The sequence below is a fragment of the Coregonus lavaretus genome (assembly GCF_964263955.1).
Source record: "Coregonus lavaretus genome assembly, chromosome: 12".
Lineage (NCBI taxonomy): Eukaryota > Metazoa > Chordata > Actinopteri > Salmoniformes > Salmonidae > Coregonus > Coregonus lavaretus.
The window spans coordinates 51,115,218-51,137,755 of record NC_139999.1 but is presented as its reverse complement, the minus strand read 5'-3'; the positions used below and the strand labels follow the sequence as shown (position 1 = coordinate 51,137,755).

At 42.1% G+C, this 22,538-nt stretch overlaps 1 protein-coding gene across 1 annotated transcript in view; it reads left to right on the top strand.

Moving 5' to 3' along the window:
- Nucleotides 1-5,000: 5,000 nt before the first annotated feature.
- Nucleotides 5,001-22,538, top strand: part of LOC311138270 (copine-9-like) — a gene marked incomplete at both ends in the record, with an annotated part of 142,723 nt that continues 125,185 nt past the window's right edge. The window contains one exon of the mRNA XM_084172953.1: nt 5,001-5,077. Coding sequence (XP_084029079.1) covers nt 5,001-5,077 — 77 coding nt within the window. The remainder of the gene's footprint in view (nt 5,078-22,538) is intronic.

Genomic DNA, 22,538 nt, shown 5'->3' with positions numbered 1-22,538 from the left:
TAAATAAATCGTTCTCTCTACTATTATTCTGACATTTCACATTCTTAAAATAAAGTGGTGATCCTAACTGACCTAAAACAGGGAATTTTTACTAGGATTAAATGTCAGGAATTGTGAAAAACTGAGTTTAGATTTATTTGGCTAAGGTGTATGTAATCTTCCGACCTCAACTGTATATAACAAAATGCGATGTTGTCCGGTCCGGATTGACCCTTCTCTGTGTCCGGACCCAGACCGCAGTCCACCAGTTGAGTTTGGCTGCAATACATGGTATGTGGAACCTGCTCGTCGAACATCTCATTCCAAAATCATAGGCATTAATATGGAGTTGGTCCCCTCTTTGCTGCTATAACAGCCTCCACTCTTCTGGGAAGGCTTTCCACTAGATTTTGGAACATTGCTGCAGGGACTTGCTTCCATTCAGCCACAAGAGCATTAGTGAGGTCGGGCACTGATGTTCGGCAATTAGGCCTGGCTCGCAGTCGGCATTCTAATTCATCCCAAAAGTGTTCGATGGGGTTAAGGTCAGGGCTCTGTGCATGCCAGTCAAGTTCTTCCCCACCGATCTTGACAAACCATTTCTGTATGGACCTCACTTTGTGCATGGGGGCATTGTCATGCTGAAACAGGAAAGGGCCTTCCCCAAACTGTTGCCACAAAGTTTGGAAGCACAGAATCGTCTAGAATGCCATTGTATGCTGTTGCGTTAAGATTTCGCTTCACTGGAACTAAGGAGCCTGAAGCATGAAAAACAGCCCCACACCGTTATTCCTCCTCCACCAAACTTTACAATTGTCACTATGCATTGGGGCAGGTAGTGTTCTCCTGGCATCCGCCAAACCCAGATTCGTCCATCGGACTGCCAGATGGTGAAGCGTGATTCATCACTCCAAAAAAAGCTTTTCCACTGCTCCAGAGTCCAATGCCGGCGAGCTTTACACCACTCCAGCCGACGCTTGGCATTGCACATGGTGATCTTAAGCTTGTGTGCGGCTGCTCGGCCATGGAAATCCATTTCATGAACCTCCCGACTAACAGTTATTGTGCTGATGTTGCTTCCAGAGGCAGTTTGAACTCGGTAGTGAGCGTTGCAACCGAGGACAGACGATTTTTACGCGCTACGTATTTCATCACTCTGCGGTCCCGTTCTGTTTGTTTGTGTGGCCTACCAAGTCGTGGCTGAGCCGTTGTTGCTCCTAGACGTTTCCACTTCACAATAATAGCACTTACGGTTGACCGGGGCAGCTCTAGCAGGGCAGACATTTGACTAACTGACTTGTTGAAAAGGTGGCATCCTATAACGGTGCAACGTTGAAAGTCAATTCTAACACTTCTCATGTCACCCCGCTCCTCCGCACACTCCACTGGCTTCCAGTTGAAGCTCGCATCTACTACAAAACCATGGTGCTTGCCTACGGAGCTGTGAGGGGAACGGCACCTTCTTACCTTCAGGCTCTGATCAGACCCTACACCCAAACGAGGGCACTACGTTCATCCACCTCTGGCCTGCTAGCCCCCCTACCTCTACGGAAGCACAGTTCCCGCTCAGCCCAGTCAAAGCTATTCGCTGCTCTGGCACCCCAATGGTGGAACAAGCTCCCCCACGACGCCAGGACAGCGGAGTCACTGACCACCTTCCGGAGACACTTGAAACCCTACCTCTTTAAGGAATACCTGGAATAGTCTAACAGTAATCCTTCTACATCCCCCCTCCCCCAGTGGTGGTTGTCCCACGGGCTATCCTAAGTTGATTGCACCAATTTGTAAGTCGCTCTGGATAAGAGCGTCTGCTAAATGACTTAAATGTTAAATGTAAATGTAAAATGAGCTCTTTAGTACGGGCCATTCTACTGCCAATGTATTTCCAAACATGCATCCTTTTTGCAATAAGGCACTAAAGTAAAACTGCAAAAAATTTGGCAAAGTAATTAACTTCATGTCCTGAATACAAAGCGTTATGTTTGGGGAATATCCAACACAACATATGACCTAGTACAACTCTTCATATTTTCAAGCATGGTGTTGGCTGCATCATGTTATGGGCATGCTATTCATCGGCAAGGACTAGGGAATCTTTCATGACTAAAAGAAATGGAATAGAGCTAAGCACAGGCAAAATCCTAGAGGAAAACCTGGTTCAGTCTGCTTTCAAACAGACACTGGGAGTCAAAATCACCTTTCAACAGGACAATAACCTAAAACACAAGGCCAAATATACACTGGAGTTGCTTACCAAGATGACATTGGATGTTCCAGAGTGGCCGAGTTACAGTTATTACTTAATCCGGCTTGAAAATTATGGCAAGACTTGAAAATTGCTGTCTAGCAATGATCAACAACCAACTTGAAAGAGATTGAAGAATTTTTAAAAGAATAATGTGCAAATATTGTACAATCCAGGTGTGCAAAGCGCTTAGACTTACCCAGAAGGACTCACAGCTGTAATCGCTGCCAAAGGTGATTCTAACATGTATTGACCCAGATTGTGTGAATACTTATGTAAATGAGATATTTCTGTATTTAGGTTTCAATACATTTGCAAAATAATTCTAAAAACATGTTTTCACTTTGTCACTATGGGGTATGTGTGTAGATGGGTGAGAAAAAAAAATATTTAATCAATTTTGAATTTAGGCTTAAACAACAAAATGTGGAATAAGTCAATGGGGTATGAATACTTTCTGAAGGCTCTGTACGTGTGATATGCATGTATGTACAGTATATATAAATGTAGGCTATGTACACTACCAGTAAAAAGTTTGGACACACCTACTCATTCAAGGGTTTTTCTTTATTTTTACTATTTTTACATTGTAGAATAATAGTGAAGACATCAAAACTATGAAATAACACATATGGAATCATGTAGTAAACAAAAAAGTGTTTAAAAAAATCAAAATGTATTTTATATTTGAGATTCTTCAAATAGCCAACTTTTGCCTTAATGACAGCTTTGCACACTCTTGGCATTCTCTCAACCAGCTTCATGAGGTAGTCACCTGGAATGCATTTCAATTAACAGGTGTGCCTTGTTAAAGTTAATTTGTGGAATTTCTTTCCTTCTTAATGGGTTTGAGCCAATCAGTTGTGTTGTGACAAGGTAGGGGGGTATACAGAAGATAGCCCTATTTGGTAAAAGACCAAGTCCATATTATGGCAAGAACAGCTCAAATAAGCAAAGAGAAACGACAGTCCATCATTACTTTAAGACATGAAGGTCAGTCAATCCGGAACATTTCAAGATCTTTGAAAGTTTCTTCAAGTGCAGTCGCAAAAACCATCATATGATGAAACTGGCTCTCATGAGGACCGCCACAGGAATGGAAGACCCAGAGTTACCTCTGCTGCAGAGGATAAGTTCATTAGAGTTACCAGCCTCAGAAATTGCAGCCCAAATAAATGCTTCACAGAGTTCAAGTCACAGACACATCTCAACATCAACTGTTCAGAGGGGACTGTGTGAATCAGGCCTTCATGGTCGAATTGCTGCAAAGAAACCCCTACTAAAGGACACCAATAATAAGAAGAGACTTGCTTGGCCCAAGAAACACGAGCAATTGATATTAGACAGGTGGAAATCTGTCCTTTGGTCTGGAGTCCAAATTGGAGATTTTTGGTTCCAACCGCCGTGTCTTTGTGAGATGCGGTGTGGGTGAACGGATGATCTCCGCATGTGTAGTTCCCACCGTAAAGCATGGAGGAGGAGGTGTTATGGTGTGGGGGTGCTTTGCTGGTGACACTGTCTGTGATTTATTTAGAATGCAAGGCACACTTAACCAGCATGGCTTCCACAGCATTCTGCAGCGATACGCCATCCCATCTGGTTTGGGCTTAGTGGGACTATCATTTGTTTTTCAAAAGAACCATGACCCAACACACCTCAGGCTGTGTAAGGGCTATTTTACCAAGAAGGAAAGTGATGGAGTGCTGCATCAGATGACCTGGCCTCCACATTCCGCCGACCTCAACCCAATTGAGATGGTTTGGGATGAGTCGGACGGCAGAGTATAGGAAAAGCAGCCAACAAGTGCTCAGCATATGTGGAAACTCCTTCAAGACTGTTGGAAAAGCATTCCAGGTGAAGCTGGTTGAGAGAATGCCAAGAGTGTGCAAAGCTGTCATCAAGGCAAAGGGTGGCTATTTGAAGATTCTCAAATATATAATATATTTTAACACTTTTTTTTGGTTACTACATGATTCCATATGTGTTATTTAATAGTTTTGATGTCTTCACTATTATTCTACAATGTAGAAAATAGTAAAAATAAAGAAAAACCCTTGAATGAGTAGGTGTGTCCAAACTTTTGACTGGTACTGTATGTGTATAGGCTATGTGTATGTATTTGTATTTATTTTTTATCTGTGTGTTTTATGTTGTTGCTTTTCTTGCAATTTCACTGGCTATCTAGGGACCAGCACTGTAAATTAGCAACGTGTTATGGTGCAATGCATCTTACTGTTGTAAATGTGTCAATGTTATTGCATCTCTCCCTACCCAAATTATATTATCATAATATAATTAATTATATGTAATTGTACTTCTGATCCTATTTCATATATTTTTTAACTACAGTACACCGTTGAGCTTTTTAGACCACACATTTCAAATGCATATGAACTTGAAATCCAACATTCTGCTGGAAGCAACTTCTGAAAGTCTCTGCCTCCACCTGCCGATGCATAAGCAGAAGTACGGAGCGAAGGACCCCTATGTGCGCGCTCTCTCTCTCTCTCTCCGCAATGAATGAAATCGCATCCACCACCGCCACACCTCCATGCGAGGAATGTCTCGAGCGCTGCCACTTCCCTCACCCACAGGTATGCGCCTCGCGCTCAACTCTGTGAAGACGTTTGTCAACAAATGCCGCTACTTGGTGCTTTTGTCTGTTTTTTCCATATGAATGAATGGAACATAATTTCAAACAAGATATCGCTCAAGATTAGTTGCTGAACATAGCTGAGAAGTTCACATTTGAGAATAACTGATTTACAGCCTGACCATGGCGACAATTGGGGATTTCGACCCGCTCAACTCCACGGTACCTGCGACCAAGATTGAAGTTACCGTCTCGTGCAGGTAAGATAATCATAACGTATCCAATAGTGTCATTATTTAAAGAAAATGTTAGATATAAACTGTTGATAATGTTGTATAATGATAGATTATCAACTGGAATGAGTGCTGTAGCCTACATCTTAATTGGCACGGAGCCATTTGCGTTTCAATATATTTGCGCATAATTTGTGTTGGTTACCTCAACTAGCCTATCTTCAAACATATGTAGGTTAACAGTCGTGATTTCAAACCATGTTAGTTTAATACGAGTATTTACATCTCTGTTCAAAAACTCAGACTTTTGTAAGGAATTTGCATTAACAGTGGGTGAAGAGCTACGTGGGTGTGCAGCAGCATAACCGTATTTATTCTGAGTGACAGAGAGCGCCAACGCGCGCAACTCACACAGATCACATGGATAGGCTATAGATACTATACACAGCGCAAGAGCACGGTTGGACAGGTTCTTCCCACTGGGCACAGACATCATTTCAACGTCTAGTTTTGATTTACATTTGGTTGAGTAGTTTTCAACTAATATGAAGTCAACGTGAAATCAACAAAACATTTCACTATGTCATTGGATTTAGATTAAAAGTTGGGTGAAAAAAATATGAAATTCCCATACCTTGATGACTTTTTGCAAATCCAATCAGTTTTCCACGTTGATTCAACGTCATCACATTTAATTTTTGTTGTTGAAATTACATGGAAACAATGTTGTTTCAACCAGTTTTTGCCAAGTGTGTTATGACATTAAAATGAGCAAGAGAGGGTGTGTGAGAGGAAGGAGTGGGTGCTTACATTTATTCAGGTGTGCCGTGCGCACCTCTCTATCACTTATTTTCACAGGGAGAAGAATTACCTAGGTAGGCTACCACTGGAATCGAGATTCTGTTGACTCGTAGTGTATGACCGGGTAAACACAAGTATAGACCCTACACAGCCTACTTGTCTTATATAGCCTATTGAGCACTTGGTGCGCCTTGGTGCTAATTTAGTGGACTCTTTCACCACTCTTGCCTACTGGTACAAAATAGGCAAAATGGAACCCAGGGCTGGATCACTATAGTACATACCCAGATCTGTTGGGTTACATGAATGACCCAACACATTGGGTTACTTGATTTGCCCCAAAATGTGGTTATTTTTACCCAGCAGTGTGTTCATTTTCACTCTTTTGCTGGGCTATTGTTATTAATGTATTTCTGACTCAGTAGTGGGTTATTTCTTAATTTATTGCTGGGTTATTTTTTTCTACCTTCTCTCTATTACAAAATCCATTCATTTTCTAAAGGTACAAATACTTCTAACAACAATCAATGTTACAATGTTACTACACGGTCTATTAAATTCTTAAAATGACATTGGCCAATCATGACAAATTGCAGATAAAATACAAAATGTTTATTTTCACATATTAATTTCAGCTACAAAATGAAGTCATGCAAAAGATAAACAAATAAGGAACACACAAATAAACAAAAACTTTACAAGCACAATCCATAATTAGAAAATGACAGCAGCCCTACCAATTAATGCTGAGGAAAGGGGCTGAAGAAAAGTTAACTTTACCCTCTACTCCCCCACCAGGTATCAATTTTCAATAGGATTTATGTAAAGCAACAACGAAACATAATATCTTCTGCTCCAGAGCCTGCCCATTCATGATGGTGAATGCCAGGGAGTAGAAGTGATTGTCCCCGAGAGTCAGAACGAAAGGTTCAGGGCTCTTGTTCTTTTGGTCGTCTGGCGGAGATATTCAGCCATATTGGTTCCAGCCTGGGGATTAGAGAATATGATTTAAAATGTTGAACAATAATCAAGACACTCATCACACTCTTGCACAAGCCTGCACTCGCATGCACACACACACAAATGGTGGTCTTTCCTATTGCTCAGAACAAACTATACTCCTATACTGTCTATTGCTGTGTGCAGGACCTTAATCTGCATTGAGGTGAGTCCAGCCAGGGGTGGGAAGAGTACTGAAATAGCCTACTCAAGTAGAAGTACTGTTACTTCAATGACATTTTACTCAAGTAAAAGTAAAATTAATGACTTTGAAAAATAGTACTTGGAAAAGCTACTCAATTACAGTAATGAGAGTATTTGTAGTTATTTATTAGTTACTATCCACCTCTGGTTTACAGTATTCCAAATTAAATAGTATTCAATATTCCACATGTATACTTACACTACATGATGACTTTCCGGCCTCATCAATGCTCGGGCAGGCAGTCTTCTTTCCAACTCGTTACACTGGGGGTGTGAAAAACACTCTCAGGATCATGTCGTCTTTAGTAACTGGGGGACAAAAACATAAGCTTTTAGGGGACAGCCAAACCGGATAAACGTGGATGAACATTTGAGACACTACCTTCATTTCAATATGTAGCTACCTGCACTCCATACACTGGGAGTGAGAGAAGCACTCTCAGGGCCATTCAGCCTCTAGTATCTGGGCAGTGGGGAGACATAACGTTAACATAGTTTAAGTAGAGAATAAACATGGATAGCTTAAATTTGGATGAACAATTGAGACAATCCTTTCATTTCAATATAACGTTAAAGTAACTGTCTGCATCCAGACAGACTAGCTAGCTAGTTAGCTAACTCAGAAACAATTAGGCTATAAAAACAGAGTAACTGAACCATAAAAACATCAGTCATAAGCTTGCCAACTAGCTACAACCATGTTAAATTAACTCAGAGACAGGGAATATGCCTAGTTAGTTTAGTATAATCTATAGCTAGTTAGCTGGTCTAGTTAGCCAAACCGGGTGAGAAACCTAGTTTGAGTAAGTTAGCTAGCTACCTGACCACGTAAACAATACACCACACTCTAATGTTAACGTTAGGCTTTCAGAAGACAAGCTTTCTACAGGCACTGACATAGCTAGCTGGCTAGCTAGCCAAACTTCAACAAAACCCTAAAATGTTTGCTACCACACACAGCACAGGAAAATAGCTCGCTAGCTAGCCAGCTAAGTTAGCAAACGTTAGCTAAGTAGCTAACTAGCTAAGTCTGAAGCTAGCATGCATGCGGTTGTTTGCTAGCTAGCTAGCTTGCTAGATAAGATTATCCAAAATTGTCAATGACTGAGATAATGTATTTATGATAATTAGGTCTATTTAACCTCACCCTTTTGGTCTGCCACAACGCCTTGCCCATTTGTTCATCAAAAAGTAATTCCACTCAGTGCTGGCTGCACTGTCTGGTAGACTTGCTACACAGCTGCAACAATCCTCATTCACGAGCTTGCCAGATCACTTTGATCTTCTGGATTTGGCGGGAGAATTAACCCACTCGATCATATCTCATTATATACTGGGTGGTTCGAGCCCTGAATGCTGATTGGCTGACATCTGTGGTATATTAGACCATATACCATTGTATGACAAAACATGTATTTTTATTGCTCTAATTACGTTGGCCAGTTTATAATAGCAATAAGGCACCTCATGGGTTTGTGGTATATGGCCAATATACCACAGCTAAGGGTTGTGTCCAGGCACTCCATGTTGCTTCGTGAATTAGAACAGCCCTTAGCCGTGGTATATTGGCCATATACCACACCTCCTCTGGCCTTATTTATTAAATAACCCAGCATTAACAACCCAACCTTGCTATTTTAAAATAAAACAACCCAACTAAGTGACCCAATGCCTGCAACCCAGCATTTGTTATTGTATAGGTGAAAATAAAATAATTATGTTGCTTTCATTATTTACATCCATCTTTTTCCCTTTAGATGTTGGTTGAATCACTATTCCCCTGATAAACTAGGCTAAACATACATTTTAATACAATCCCCTTGATAAAAGTAAAATATAACATGCGACTCATGACATCTGTTCAGAGACAGTTGAAAGCATAGATTTAAAAAGTGTAGATTTCAGTACATTTTCAGCTACAGGTATTAGTTGAAAGAAATAGCCTACAAAGGCCATTTCCTTTAAACAAGCATGTTTGGGTGGCAGATGTCAAGAAGTTGGTGACTTTAGTGTTTTCAGCCTACCTTGTACCACTGAACAGGTCTAGAGGGGGGTTGGGGGTGGCAAGGGGGGTTTGTCTTCGTTCCCTGACACTGACAGAATGGGTTTGGGTGAATTCCCCCATGAAACACTCACTCCATGGCAACTGGGCATCAGAGTGTACATGAGCGTGCAAAAACCAACAGGGTTGCTGCTCTGTCTTGACAGCAAAACGCAGCAAAACACATGAATAATCAAAACAAAAAGGGAAGTCCATATAAGGTCATAACAGCACAAAACAGCCCTAGCCTAGCAACAGAGAGTGACAGATAAACAAGGATTGGGTATTATATCAAATGTAAAGTAGACTTATTATAGTTTTATTAGGTAACCCTTAGAAAGCCTTATCTATGCTTATTTATATGTTCTAATTTTGTAATTTTATATTATGTCACACAACAAAAAATCAATAAAAATTATACAATAAGCCTACGTTTCTGAGTTTTGACCACATTGGGCCTACATGAAGAGAAACTCTTTTCTATCTTCAGTTCAGTTACTCTTGTTGTCCTACAGCAGGGACGGCTTGTGTTCTCCCTTCATCAAAAACAGGTGTCTGTCAGCCTAACAGATGTTGACTGATGTCTCTCCACCTCGGAGTCTGAACTCGGTCTGATCTAAGAACTCATTGCAACATCAAATAGGACTGGCTCTTCCACCAATTTCTTTCATCACTTTGTTTGAAAGATAGATGTCAGCTTGATGACCCTCAAAAGCAGCCTAAACTTGTGATTCTTGAAAGATGCATGGCATTTAGATTTTTTTGATTATGACAGGTTCGACATCAAACGTTTAACATTAAAACGACAAAATGTTGCACTGTTTTATGCCTTAAAGGGGCAATCCGGGATTTGAAAAACAAGGTTTTGTAAACAGCCGAGGGATGGGGTAGGAAAAATGTAACCACCAAAATGTATAAACAGAGCTATGGATGCAAGAAAATCTAAATGATAGATTTAGCTATGTTTTGAAGCTATATGGTGTTTGTTTACAATCACACTGTTTACAAACAATGCAGTAAAAGCGTTCTATAGAGTTTCATGCTTATGTTCCCTCCATTTCTCTCTCTCCCTTTCTATCTCCATCCTCGAGGCAATCCCTATTCCCCCAAACTCTCCCTTTCCCTCTTTCTTTACTCCCCCTCTGCATCTTCTCACTCTCTCTCTGTCTACTTCTTTCTATTCCCCTTCTCTCTTTTCTTCAAGGTTTTAACCACTGATGTCTCGCCTTGTTTCCCTCAGTAGTATCGCTTCGAGCCATTGCAGGGAGGGAACCAAATGAATTGAAATGGATTACTGCCCATTCAGACTAAGACGCATGACACTGTGGGGTCGGCTCACATTGTTGGATAGAGTAGGAGAGGGAAAGTTAGCGTGGAAAGAGCAGGGATACAGATACCAGAGAGACCCTGTGTGTGTGTGTGTGTACGAGAGATAAAGTGTGTGTGTGTATGAGCACAAACAAGTGTGTGCTTGAGTGTGTCTGTATGTTTGTGTGTGTGCGCGTGAAAGCTCTCTCTCTCTCTCTCTCTCTCTCTCGCTGGTTTCTTATATAAGAGCCGAGGCGCCTACCACCCAAACGGAGCTCCAGTGAGATCCTATTAGACAAGCAGAGCGTAGCAGCCACCGCAGGAGTTTACTGTAATTACCGCCAGGAGAGGATTGTTTCAATGAGTGGCCCGTGAAATAAGTTGCCTCCCTATCTCGCCAGTAAAGCACCTATTAACCTCAAGTGTCCCACTACTCTAACTGCAACTGTTTGTTTGGTACGATGCCAATTAGGGACTTGATATAATAACAGAAAGAATAGAGTTCCAATCATTTCTCATATATTTCACAAACATTTCCAATTTTATTATTTGCTAGAGCTAGAGTGAAGCCTCAACCAACCAGAAAAGACATCTGTGACATTGTGTTGTGTGACAAAACTGCATATTTTAGAGTGGCCTTTTATTGTCCTCAGCACAAGGTGCACCCGTGTAATGATCATGCTGATATGCCACACCTGTCAAGTGGATGGATTATCTTGGCAAAGGAGAAATGCTCACTTACAGGGATGTAAAAAAACATTTCTGGGATCTTTTATTACAGCTCATGAAACATAGGACCAACACTTTATATGTTGTGTTTATATTTTTGTTCAGTATATATTCCTCAGTGTTGATGGATGAGTCCTGGGGGGAGTAATATTTGAACATACTCCAATCAGTATTCTCAAAACAGTCCTGCAGCATTGAGTCTGCCTCCTCTGTCCAGCGCCTCACTATTTTCTGTGTTGGTGGCTCCCTCTTGAGTTGCTGCTTGTAGGCGGCGAGTAGGAACAGAGAGACATGATCTGATTGGCCGAAGTGGGGGTAGGGATGGCTTTGTACGAGTCACGGATGTTTGTCTATACATGGTCCAGCATGTTCTTTTTTCTTGTGGGGCAGGATACATGTTGCTGATGTTTAGGAACTCCAGATCGGGTGAACTGAAGCTCGAGATGTTTTAAACTTCGGTACACCAGGAAAACAAATCTCTGCCCCATGCAAAATGTGTAGAATTGTGGGAAATTTGCTTTAAAACTGCAAATTGTTCTCTCCGCCTACAAGAAAGCTGTGAACAGTTTGGGGTCACATGGGTTGCGAGGTGGGGGTTTGTTACTACTCTGAAAACTGACAATATCCATCCGGACCTTTGCCACCTACGACATTTGTGTGACCGGACCTTCTCATTGTCGTCGGTGGTAGGCCTGATCACCGATGACAATGAGACAGCCTGTAGCAGGGGTATTCAAGTACTATTTGAGAAGGTAAAATAAAAGTTACAAATAATGAAAGAGCAGCAGTAAAAAACAATAGCAAGGCTATATAAAGGGGGTACTGGTACCGAGTCAATGTGCGTGGGCACCGGTTAGTCGAGGTAATTGAGGTAATATGTACATGTACACTACCGTTCAAAAGTTTGGGGTCACTTAGAAATGTCCTTGTTTCGATAGAAAAGCAATTTTCTTATCTATTAAAATAACATAAAATTGATCAGAAATACAGTGTAGACATTGTTAATGTTGTAAATGGCTATTGGAGCTGGAAACAGCTGATTTTTAATGGAATATCTACATAGGCGTACAGAGGCCCATTATCAGCAACCATCAGTCCTGTGTTCCAATGGCACGTTGTGTTTGCTAATCCAAGTTTATCATTTTGAAAGGCTAATTGATCATTAGAAAACCCTTTTGCAATTATGTTAGCACAGCTGAAACTGTTGTGCTGATTAAAGAAGCAATAAAACTGGCCTTCTTGACACTAGTTGAGTATCTGGAGCATCAGCAATTGTGGGTTCGATTACATGATCAAAATGACCAGAAACAAATAACTTTCTTCTGAAACTCGTCACTCTATTCTTGTTCTGATAAATGAAGGCTATTCCATGTGAGAAATTGCCAAGAAATTGAAGATCCCGTACAACGCTGTGTACTACTCCCTTCACAGAACAGCGCAAACTGTCTCTAACCAGAATAGAAAGAGGAGTGGGAGGCCCCGGTGCACAATTGAGCAAGAGGACAAATACATTACAGTTTCTAGTTTGAGAAACAGACGCCTCACAGGTCCTCAACTGGCAGCTTCATTAAATAGTACCCTCAAAACACCAGTCTCAATGTCAACAGTGAAGAGGCGACTCCGGGATGCTGACCTTCTAGGCAGAGTTGCAAAGAAAAAGCCATATCTCAGACTGGCCAATAAAAATAAAAGATTAAGATGGGCAGACTGAGATATGGCTTTTTCTTTGCAACTCTGGATAGAAGGTCAGCATCCCGGAGTCGCCTCTTCACTGTTGACTTTGAGACTGGTGTTTAATGAAGCTGCCAGTTGAAGCTGCCAGTTATGTACAAAATAAGTTACAAACAATGCGAGAAAACACACAAAATAGCACGGTTGGTTAAGAGTCCATAAAACGGCAGCCATCCCCTCCGGCGCCATTACTAATGATGGTGTTGGAGGGGTGCGGAGCCATGCAGTCGTGGGTGAGCAGGGAGTACATGAGGGGATTAAGCACGCACTCCTGAGGGGCCCCCGTGTTGAGGATCAGCGTGGCAGATGTGTTGTTGCCTACCCTTACCACCTGGGGGGGGCCCATCAGGAAGTCCAGGATCCAGTTGCAGAGGGAGGTGTTCAGTCCCAGGGTCCTTAGCTTAGTAATGAGCTTGGAGGGCACTATGGTGTTGAATGCTGAGCTGTAGTCAATGAACAGCATTCTCACGTAGCTGTTCCTTTTGTCCAAGTGGGAAAGGGCAGAGTGGAGTGCAATAGAGATTGCGTCAACTGTGGATCTGTTGGGGCGGTATGCAAATTGGAGTGGGTCCAGGGCGTCTGGGATGATGGTGTTGATGTGAGCCATGACCAGCCTTTCAAAGTATTTCATGGCTACTTATGTGAGTGCAACAGGGTTATAGTCATTTAGACATTTAGATCTTGGTGTTCTTGGGCACAGGGACTATGGTGGTCTGCTTGAAACATGAAAGTATTACAGACTGGATCAGGGGGAGGTTGAAAATGTCAGTGAAGACACATGCCAGCTGGTCAGCACATGCTTTGAGTACGCGTCCTGGTAATCCGTCAGGCCCTGCGGTCTTGTGAATGTTAACCTGTTTAAAGGTCTTACTCACATCGACTACGGAGTGCATGATTTCACAGTCGTCCAGAACAGCTGGTGCTCTCATGCATGGTTCAGTGTTGCTTGCCTCGACGCAAGCATAGAAGACATTTATTTTGTCTGGTAGGCTCGCGTCACTGGGCAGTTCGCGGCTGGGTTTACCTTTGTAATCTGTGATAGTTTGCAAGCCCTGCCACATCCGACGAGCATCAGAGCCGGTGTAGTAGGATTCGATCTTAGATGCTATCAATCCAGACTTAACTTGTTGGGGGTTACAGCCACAGTAAATTAACTATCCATTTTTCTTTTGCAAACTGTTTTGGAATTCAAAGAGTTTTGATTGATGCCTGCATCATATTCTGGATGTTTACTACACTTACCACTGTTTGGTTGAATAGTCGATTCTGATTGGTTGACAGGTGTGCAGTATTTTTTTATATCAGAAAAATACAGTTGAAGTCGGGAGTTTACATACACCTTAGCCAAATACATTTAAACTCAGTTTTTCACAATTCCTGACATTTAATCCTAGTAAAAATTCGCTGTCTTAGGTCAGTTAGAATCACCACTTTATTTTAAAATGTGAAATGTCAGAATAATAGTAGAGAGAATGATTTATTTCAGCTTTTATTTATTTAATCACATTCCCAGTGGGTCAGAAGTTTACATACACTAGCATTGCCTTTAAACTGTTTAACTTGGGTCAAACATTTCGGGTAGCCTTCCACAAGCTTCCCACAATAAATTGGGTGAATTTTGGCCCATTCCTCCTGACAGAGCTGGTGTAACTGAGTCAGGTTTGCAGGCCTTGCTCGCACATGCTTTTTCAGTTATGCCCACAAATGTTCTATAGGATTGAGGTCAGGGCTTTGTGATGGCCACTCCAATACCTTGACTTTGTTGTCCTTAAGCCATTTTGCCACAACTTTGGAAGTATGCTTGGGGTCATTGTCCATTTGGAAGACCCATTTGCGACCAAGCTTTAACTTCCTGACTGATGTCTTGAGATGTTGCTTCAGTATATCCACATCATTTTCCTTCCTCATGATGCCATCTATTTTGTGAAGTGCACCAGTCCCTCCTGCAGCAACGCACCCCCACAGCATGATGCTGCCACCCCCATGCTTCACGGTTGGGATGGTGTTCTTCGGCTTGCAAGCGCCCCCCCCCTTTTTCCTCCAAACATAACGATGGTCATCATGGCCAAACAGTTCTATGTTTGTTTCATCAAACCAGAGGACATTTCTCCAAAAAGTACGATCTTTGTCCCCATGTGCAGTTGCAAACCGTAGTCTGGCTTTTTTATGGCGGTTTTGGAGCAGTGGCTTCTTCCTTGCTGAGCAGCCTTTCAGGTTATGTCGATATAGGACTTGTTTTACTGTGGATATAGATACTTTTGTACCTGTTTCCTCCAGCATCTTCACAAGGTCCTTTGCTGTTGTTCTGGGATTGATTTGCACTTTTCGCACCAAAGTACGTTCATCTCTAGGAGACAGAACGCGTCTCCTTGCTGAGCGTTATGACGTCTGCGTGGTCCCATGGTGTTTATACTTGCATACTATTGTTTGTACAGATGAACGTGGTACCTTCAGGCATTTTGAAATTGCTCCTAAGGATCAACCAGACTTCTGGAGGTCTACAATTTTTTTTGATTTTCCCTTGATGTCAAGCAAAGAGGCACTGAGTTTGAAGGTAGGCCTTGAAATACATCCACAGGTACACCTACAATTGAATCAAATGATGTCAATTAGCCTATCACAAGCTTCTAAGGCCATGACATCATTTTCTGGAATTTTCCAAGCTGTTTAAAGGCACAGTCAACTTAGTGTATGTAAGCTTCTGACTCACTGGAATTGTGATACATTGAATTATAAGTGAAATAATCTGTCTGTATACAATTGTTGGAAAAATGACTTGTGTCATGCACAAAGTAGATGTCCTAACCGACTTGCCAAAACTATAGTTTGTTAACTAGAAATGTGTGGAGTGGTTGAAAAACAAGTTTTAATGACTCCAACCTAAGTGAATGTAAACGTCCGACTTCAACTGTAAGTTTGTCAAATATGCCGCTTGCAGGAGGTGCGTTGCTCCTTCCATGTTGTGAATTATGTCCAGAGAACTCATAGCTCCTCGTTGTTTATACCTTACATAATAATGTTGAATAAGGTACTGTGAAATAAACAGGTGGTAAATGTATTGCAGTCGTAAAGTTATATTATCCTCTTTGTTTGGGCACTGCAAAAGGCAGTGTTTTAAGTCATATAGTTACAGTACATTATTCACCGATGTTCCTATGATGTGACAAATCATCAACAGTTTTACTTTGTTCAAACAAACAATGCTTGACAGGTTGTAATGAATTGTACTTTTTTATTGGGAATTGTAATGGTTTGTACTCCGTCCTCTACCATCTTGCGTTGCTTCAGCCTGAGCACTACCTTTGATATACATATTAAGGTGTTTACACGTGAGGGACTTGGTATAGAGAAGCGTGGGGACATGCTCTCCTGAAGGAAGGTGGTAGTGTAGCGACCTTAACCCAACACGTAGCGACCTCGTCAAGATGTTCAAGCCTCTTGGCGTAATGGTTAAGGTGTTGGCCTGACAGTCACTGGACCTGGGTTTAAGTCCAGGTCGGGGTTACCCCCTGAATTCGCTAAACTAAATAGGTGGTGAAGCCTTTTCTCAAGAGACAACTATAGCGTGCTCTTGAAGTGACCTCAGTGGTTTAACAGAAGATAGCAAGTAGGTCAACATTGAGCTGGGGATGGGGTGGCGTTGTGAGAGAATGTCAATCACAGCAGGGGAGCGCTCTGATTGGATGTGTTCTCCTCAGGACCCCATTGGGCCAGGAAGGGATGAGACAGGTAGGAGAGGTAGTCATTCTCACAACAACATGGTCGATCCAAACCTGTTGGGCACATCACGGCAAATACTGAAAAAGTGGAGTATTTTACACAAATTAGATGTATTTTATTTTACTTTTATTTTAGAGTCCCATTGAGACCAAGGTCTATTTTGCAAGGGAGTCCTACATCTTACAATTACACAGTCATGTCAGCATAGGAGCATAGAAAATTCACCAAGAGAATACAAAAATACAAAACACAATCATGAAAAACTACCACATTCTATAGTAAAGAGGTCCTCAACCAACATTCTGAAAGGCACCAATACATCCTGTAGGGTAATAACTGTAGGTTATTCTGAAGATTGTTCCATAAGTTAGGTGCGAAGAAACTAAAAGCTGTTTTTCCTACCTCTGTAGTGACAGACGGAATTTCAAGAATCTGTCTGGACCCGTATCCACAAAGAGTCTCAGAGGAGGTGTACTGATCTAGGATAAGTTTTACCATAATGAATAAGATTATATGGACAGATCCTAGATCAGCCCTCCTACTCTGAGATAATTTGTGCAGAGGAATAGGGAGTTTATCATTAGTGCTTATTGCAAACGTGTTATTTATTTGTCATTATGCTGGCTACAAGACGGGCTACACGGCTTCCTCTTCCTAGTATCCTTTGTAGTATCCTTTGTAGTATCCTGATGGTTAATGTCCAGTCGCTGGAAAATAATCTTTGTGAACTCAGAGCAAGGCTTCAATCGCAGAGGGACATCAGTGGATGCTGTGTCCTTGTTTTTACAGAGGGACATCAGTGGATGCTGTGTCCTTGTTTTTACAGAGGGACATCAGGGGATGCTGTGTCCTTGTTTTTACAGAGGGACATCAGGGGATGCTGTGTCCTTGTTTTTACAGAGGGACATCAGTGGATGCTGTGTCCTTGTTTTTACAGAGACATGGCTTAAAGACGATACACTTGACTCTGCTATTCAACCAGACGGCTTTTCCATTTTCCATATAGATTGAACGGCAGGTTCTGGTAAGAGTAGGGGGAGGGGTATGTTTCCTTATTGACAATCCCTGGTGTACCGGAGCTTAAAACATCTTGAGCTCCTGTTCACCCAATCTGGAGTTCCTAAATATCATCAACAAGTATCCTGCCCCACAAGAAAAAATAACATGCTGGACCATGTACAGTGGGGGAAAAAAGTATTTAGTCAGCCACCAATTGTGCAAGTTCTCCCACTTAAAAAGATGAGAGAGGCCTGTAATTTTCATCATAGGTACACGTCAACTATGACAGACAAATTGAGGAAAAAAATCCAGAAAATCACATTGTAGGATTTTTTATGAATTTATTTGCAAATTATGGTGGAAAATAAGTATTTGGTCACCTACAAACAAGCAAGATTTCTGTCTCTCACAGACCTGTAACTTCTTCTTTAAGAGGCTCCTCTGTCCTCCACTCGTTACCTGTATTAATGGCACCTGTTTGAACTTGTTATCAGTATAAAAGACACCTGTCCACAACCTCAAACAGTCACTCCAAACTCCACTATGGCCAAGACCAAAGAGCTGTCAAAGGACACCAGAAACAAAATTGTAGACCTGCACCAGGCTGGGAAGACTGAATCTGCAATAGGTAAGCAGCTTGGTTTGAAGAAATCAACTGTGGGAGCAATTATTAGGAAATGGAAGACATACAAGACCACTGATAATCTCCCTCGATCTGGGGCTCCATGCAAGATCTCACCCCGTGGGGTCAAAATGATCACAAGAACGGTGAGCAAAAATCCCAGAACCACACGGGGGGACCTAGTGAATGACCTGCAGAGAGCTGGGACCAAAGTAACAAAGCCTACCATCAGTAACACACTACGCCGCCAGGGACTCAAATCCTGCAGTGCCAGACGTGTCCCCCTGCTTAAGCCAGTACATGTCCAGGCCCGTCTGAAATTTGCTAGAGTGCATTTGGATGATCCAGAAGAGGATTGGGAGAATGTCATATGGTCAGATGAAACCAAAATATAACTTTTTGGTAAAAACTCAACTCGTCGTGTTTGGAGGACAAAGAATGCTGAGTTGCATCCAAAGAACACCATACCTACTGTGAAGCATGGGGGTGGAAACATCATGCTTTGGGGCTGTTTTTCTGCAAAGGGAAAGGTTTTTTTGAGTGAAAACCTCCTTCCATCAGCAAGGGCATTGAAGATGAAACGTGGCTGGGTCTTTCAGCATGACAATGATCCCAAACACACCGCCCGGGCAACAAAGGAGTGGCTTCATAAGAAGCATTTCAAGGTCCTGGAGTGGCCTAGCCAGTCTCCAGATCTCAACCCCATAGAAAATCTTTGGAGGCAGTTGAAAGTCTGTGTTGCCCATCGACAGCCCCAAAACATCACTGCTCTAGAGGAGATCTGCATGGAGGAATGGGCCAAAATACCAGCAACAGTGTGTGAAAACCTTGTGAAGACTTACAGAAAACGTTTGACCTGTGTCATTGCCAACAAAGGGTATATAACAAACTATTGAGAAACTTTTGTTATTGACCAAATACTTATTTTCCACCATAATTTGCAAATAAATTCATAAAAAATCCTACAATGTGATTTTCTGGATTTATTTTCCTCATTTTGTCTGTCATAGTTGACGTGTACCTATGATGAAAAGTACAGGCCTCTCTCATCTTTTTAAGTGGGAGAACTTGCACAATTGGTGGCTGACTAAATTAAACCAACATTTTAAGTGGGAGAACTTGCACAATTGGTGGCTGACTAAAAAAAATTCCCCACTGTATATACAAACATCCGTGACTCGTACAAATCCATCCCTGCCCCCACTTTGGCCAATCAGATCACGTCTCTCTGTTCCTACTCCCTGCCTACAAGCAGCAACTCAAGAGGGAGCCACCAACACAGAACATATTGAGGAGCTGGACAGAGGAGGCATACTCAATGCTGCAGGACTGTTTTGATAATACTAATTGGAGTATGTTCAAAGATTCATCCACCCAGGACTCATCCATCAACATTAAGGAATATTTACTGAACAAAAATATAAACACAACAAATAAAGTGTTGATCCCATGTTTCATGAGCTGAAATAAAAGATCCCAGAAATGTTCCATACGCACAAAAAGCTTATTGTGCACACATTTGTTTACATCACTGTTAGTGAGCATTTCTCATTTGCCAAGATAATCCATCCATCTGACAGGTGTGGCATATCAAGAAGCTGATTAAACAGCATGATCATTACACAGGTGTACCTTGTGCTGGGGACAATAAAAGGCCACTCTAAAATGTGCGGTTTTGTCACTTAACACAATGCCACAGATGTCTCAAGTTTTGAGGGAGCGTACAATTGGCATGCTGACTGCAGGAATGTCCACCAGAGCAGTTGCCAGATAATTGAATGTTCATTTCTCTACCTTAAGTCGCCTCAAACGTCGTTTTAGAGAATTTGTCAGTAAGTCCAACCGACCTCACAACCGCACACCACGTGTAACCACGCCAGCCCAGGACCTCCACGTCCGTCTTCTTCACCTGCAGGATTGTTTTGTGGGGAGAAACTCATTCTGATTTGCTAAGCCTGGCTTCCCAGTGGGTGTGCCTGGCTCCCAAGTGGGTGGGCCTATGCCCTCCTAGGCCCACCCATGGCTGAACCCCTGCCAAGTCATGTGCAATCCATAGATTAGGGCCTAATGAATTCATTTCAATTGACTGATTTCCTTACATGAACTATAACTCAGTAAAATCGTTGAAATGGTTCCATGCTGCGTTTATATTTTTGTTCAGTATAAGTCGTCAGTCACAGGCTTAAGGTGTTGATGATGTTGTACCTACAATAACAATCCGGACATACACCAACCAAAAACCAAATTGATCAGAAATACAGTGTAGACATTGTTAATGTTGTAAATGGCTATTGTAGCTGGAAACGGCTGATTTTTAATGGAATATCTACATAGGCGTACAGAGGCCCATTATCAGCAACCATCAGTCCTGTGTTCCAATGGCATGTTGTGTTTGCTAATCCAAGTTTATCATTTTAAAAGGCTAATTGATCATTAGAAAACCCTTTTGCAATTATGTTAGCACAGCTGAAACTGTTGTGCTGATTAAAGAAGCAATAAAACTGGCCTTCTTGAGACTAGTTGAGTATCTGGAGCATCAGCAATTGTGGGATCGATTACAGGCTCAAAATGGCCAGAAACAAAGAACTTTCTTCTGAAACTCGTCAGTCTATTCTTGTTCTGAGAAATGAAGGCTATTCCATGTGAGAAATTGCCAAGAAACTGAAGATCTCGTACAACGCTGTGTACTACTCCCTTCACAGAACAGCGCAAACTGTCTCTAACCAGAATAGAAAGAGGAGTGGGAGGCCCCAGTGCACAATTGAGCAAGAGGACAAATACATTACAGTTTCTAGTTTGAGAAACAGACGCCTCACAGGTCCTCAACTGGCAGCTTCATTAAATAGTACCCTTAAAACACCAGTCTCAACGTCAACAATGAAGAGCCGACTCCGGTATGCTGACCTTCTAGGCAGAGTTGCAAAGAAAAAGCCATATCTCAGAATGGCCAATAAAAAGAAAAGATTAAGATGGGCAGACTGAGATATGGCTTTTTCTTTGCAACTCTGCCTAGAAGGTCAGCATCCCGGAGTCGCCTCTTCACTGTTGATGTTGAGACTGGTGTTTAATGAAGCTGCAAGTTATGTACAAAATAAGTTACAAACAATGCGAAAACACACACAAAATAGCACGGTTGGTTAAGAGTCCATAAAATGGCAGCCATCCCCTCCGGCGCCATTACTAATGATGGTGTTGGAGTCATGCGGAGCCATGCAGTCGTGGTTGAGCAGGGAGTACAGGAGGGGATTAAGCACGCACTCCTGAGGGGCCCCCGTGTTGAGGATCAGCGTGGCAGATGTGTTGTTGCCTAGACTTACCACCTGGGGGCGGCCCGTCAGGAAGTCCAGGATCCAGTTGCAGAGGGAAGTGTTCAGTCCCAAGGTCCTTAGCTTAGTAATGAACTTGGAGGGCACTATGGTGTTGAATGCTGAGCTGTAGTCAATGAACAGCATTCTCACGTAGCTGTTCCTTTTGTCCAAGTGGGAAAGGGCAGAGTGGAGTGCAATAGAGATTGCGTCAACTGTGGATCTGTTGGGGCGGTATGCAAATTGGAGTGGGTCCAGGGTGTCTGGGATGATGGTGTTGATGTGAGCCATGACCAGCCTTTCAAAGTATTTCATGGCTACTTATGTGAGTGCAACAGGGTTATAGTCCTTTAGACATTTAGACCTTGGTGTTCTTGGGCACAGGGACTATGGTGGTCTGCTTGAAACATGTAAGTATTACAGACTGGATCAGGGAGAGGTTGAAAATGTCAGTGAAGACACATGCCAGCTGGTCAGCGCATGCTTTGAGTACGCGTCCTGGTAATCCGTCAGGCTCTGCGGCCTTGTGAATGTTAACCTGTTTAAAGGTCTTACTCACATTGACTAGTTTGTAAGCCCTGCCACATCCGACGAGCATCAAAGCCGGTGTAGTAGGATTTGATCTTAGATGCTATCTATCCAGACTTAACTTGTTGGGGGTTACAGCCACAGTAAATTAACTATCCATTTTTCTTTTGCAAACTGTTTTGGAATTCAAAGAGTTTTGATTGATGCCTGCATCATATTCTGGATGTTTACTACACTTGCCACTGTTTGGATGAATAGTCGATTCTGGTTGGCTGACAGGTGTGCAGTATTTTTTTATATCAGAAAAATAAGTTTGTCAAATATGCCGTTGCAGGAGGTGCGTTACTCCTTCCATGTTGTGAATTATGTCTAGAGAACTCATAGCCCCTCGTTTTTTATGCCTTACATAAAAATGTTGAATAAGGTACTGTGAAATAAACAGGTGGTAAATGTATTGCAGTCATAATGTTATATTATCCTCTTTGATTGGGCACTGCAAAA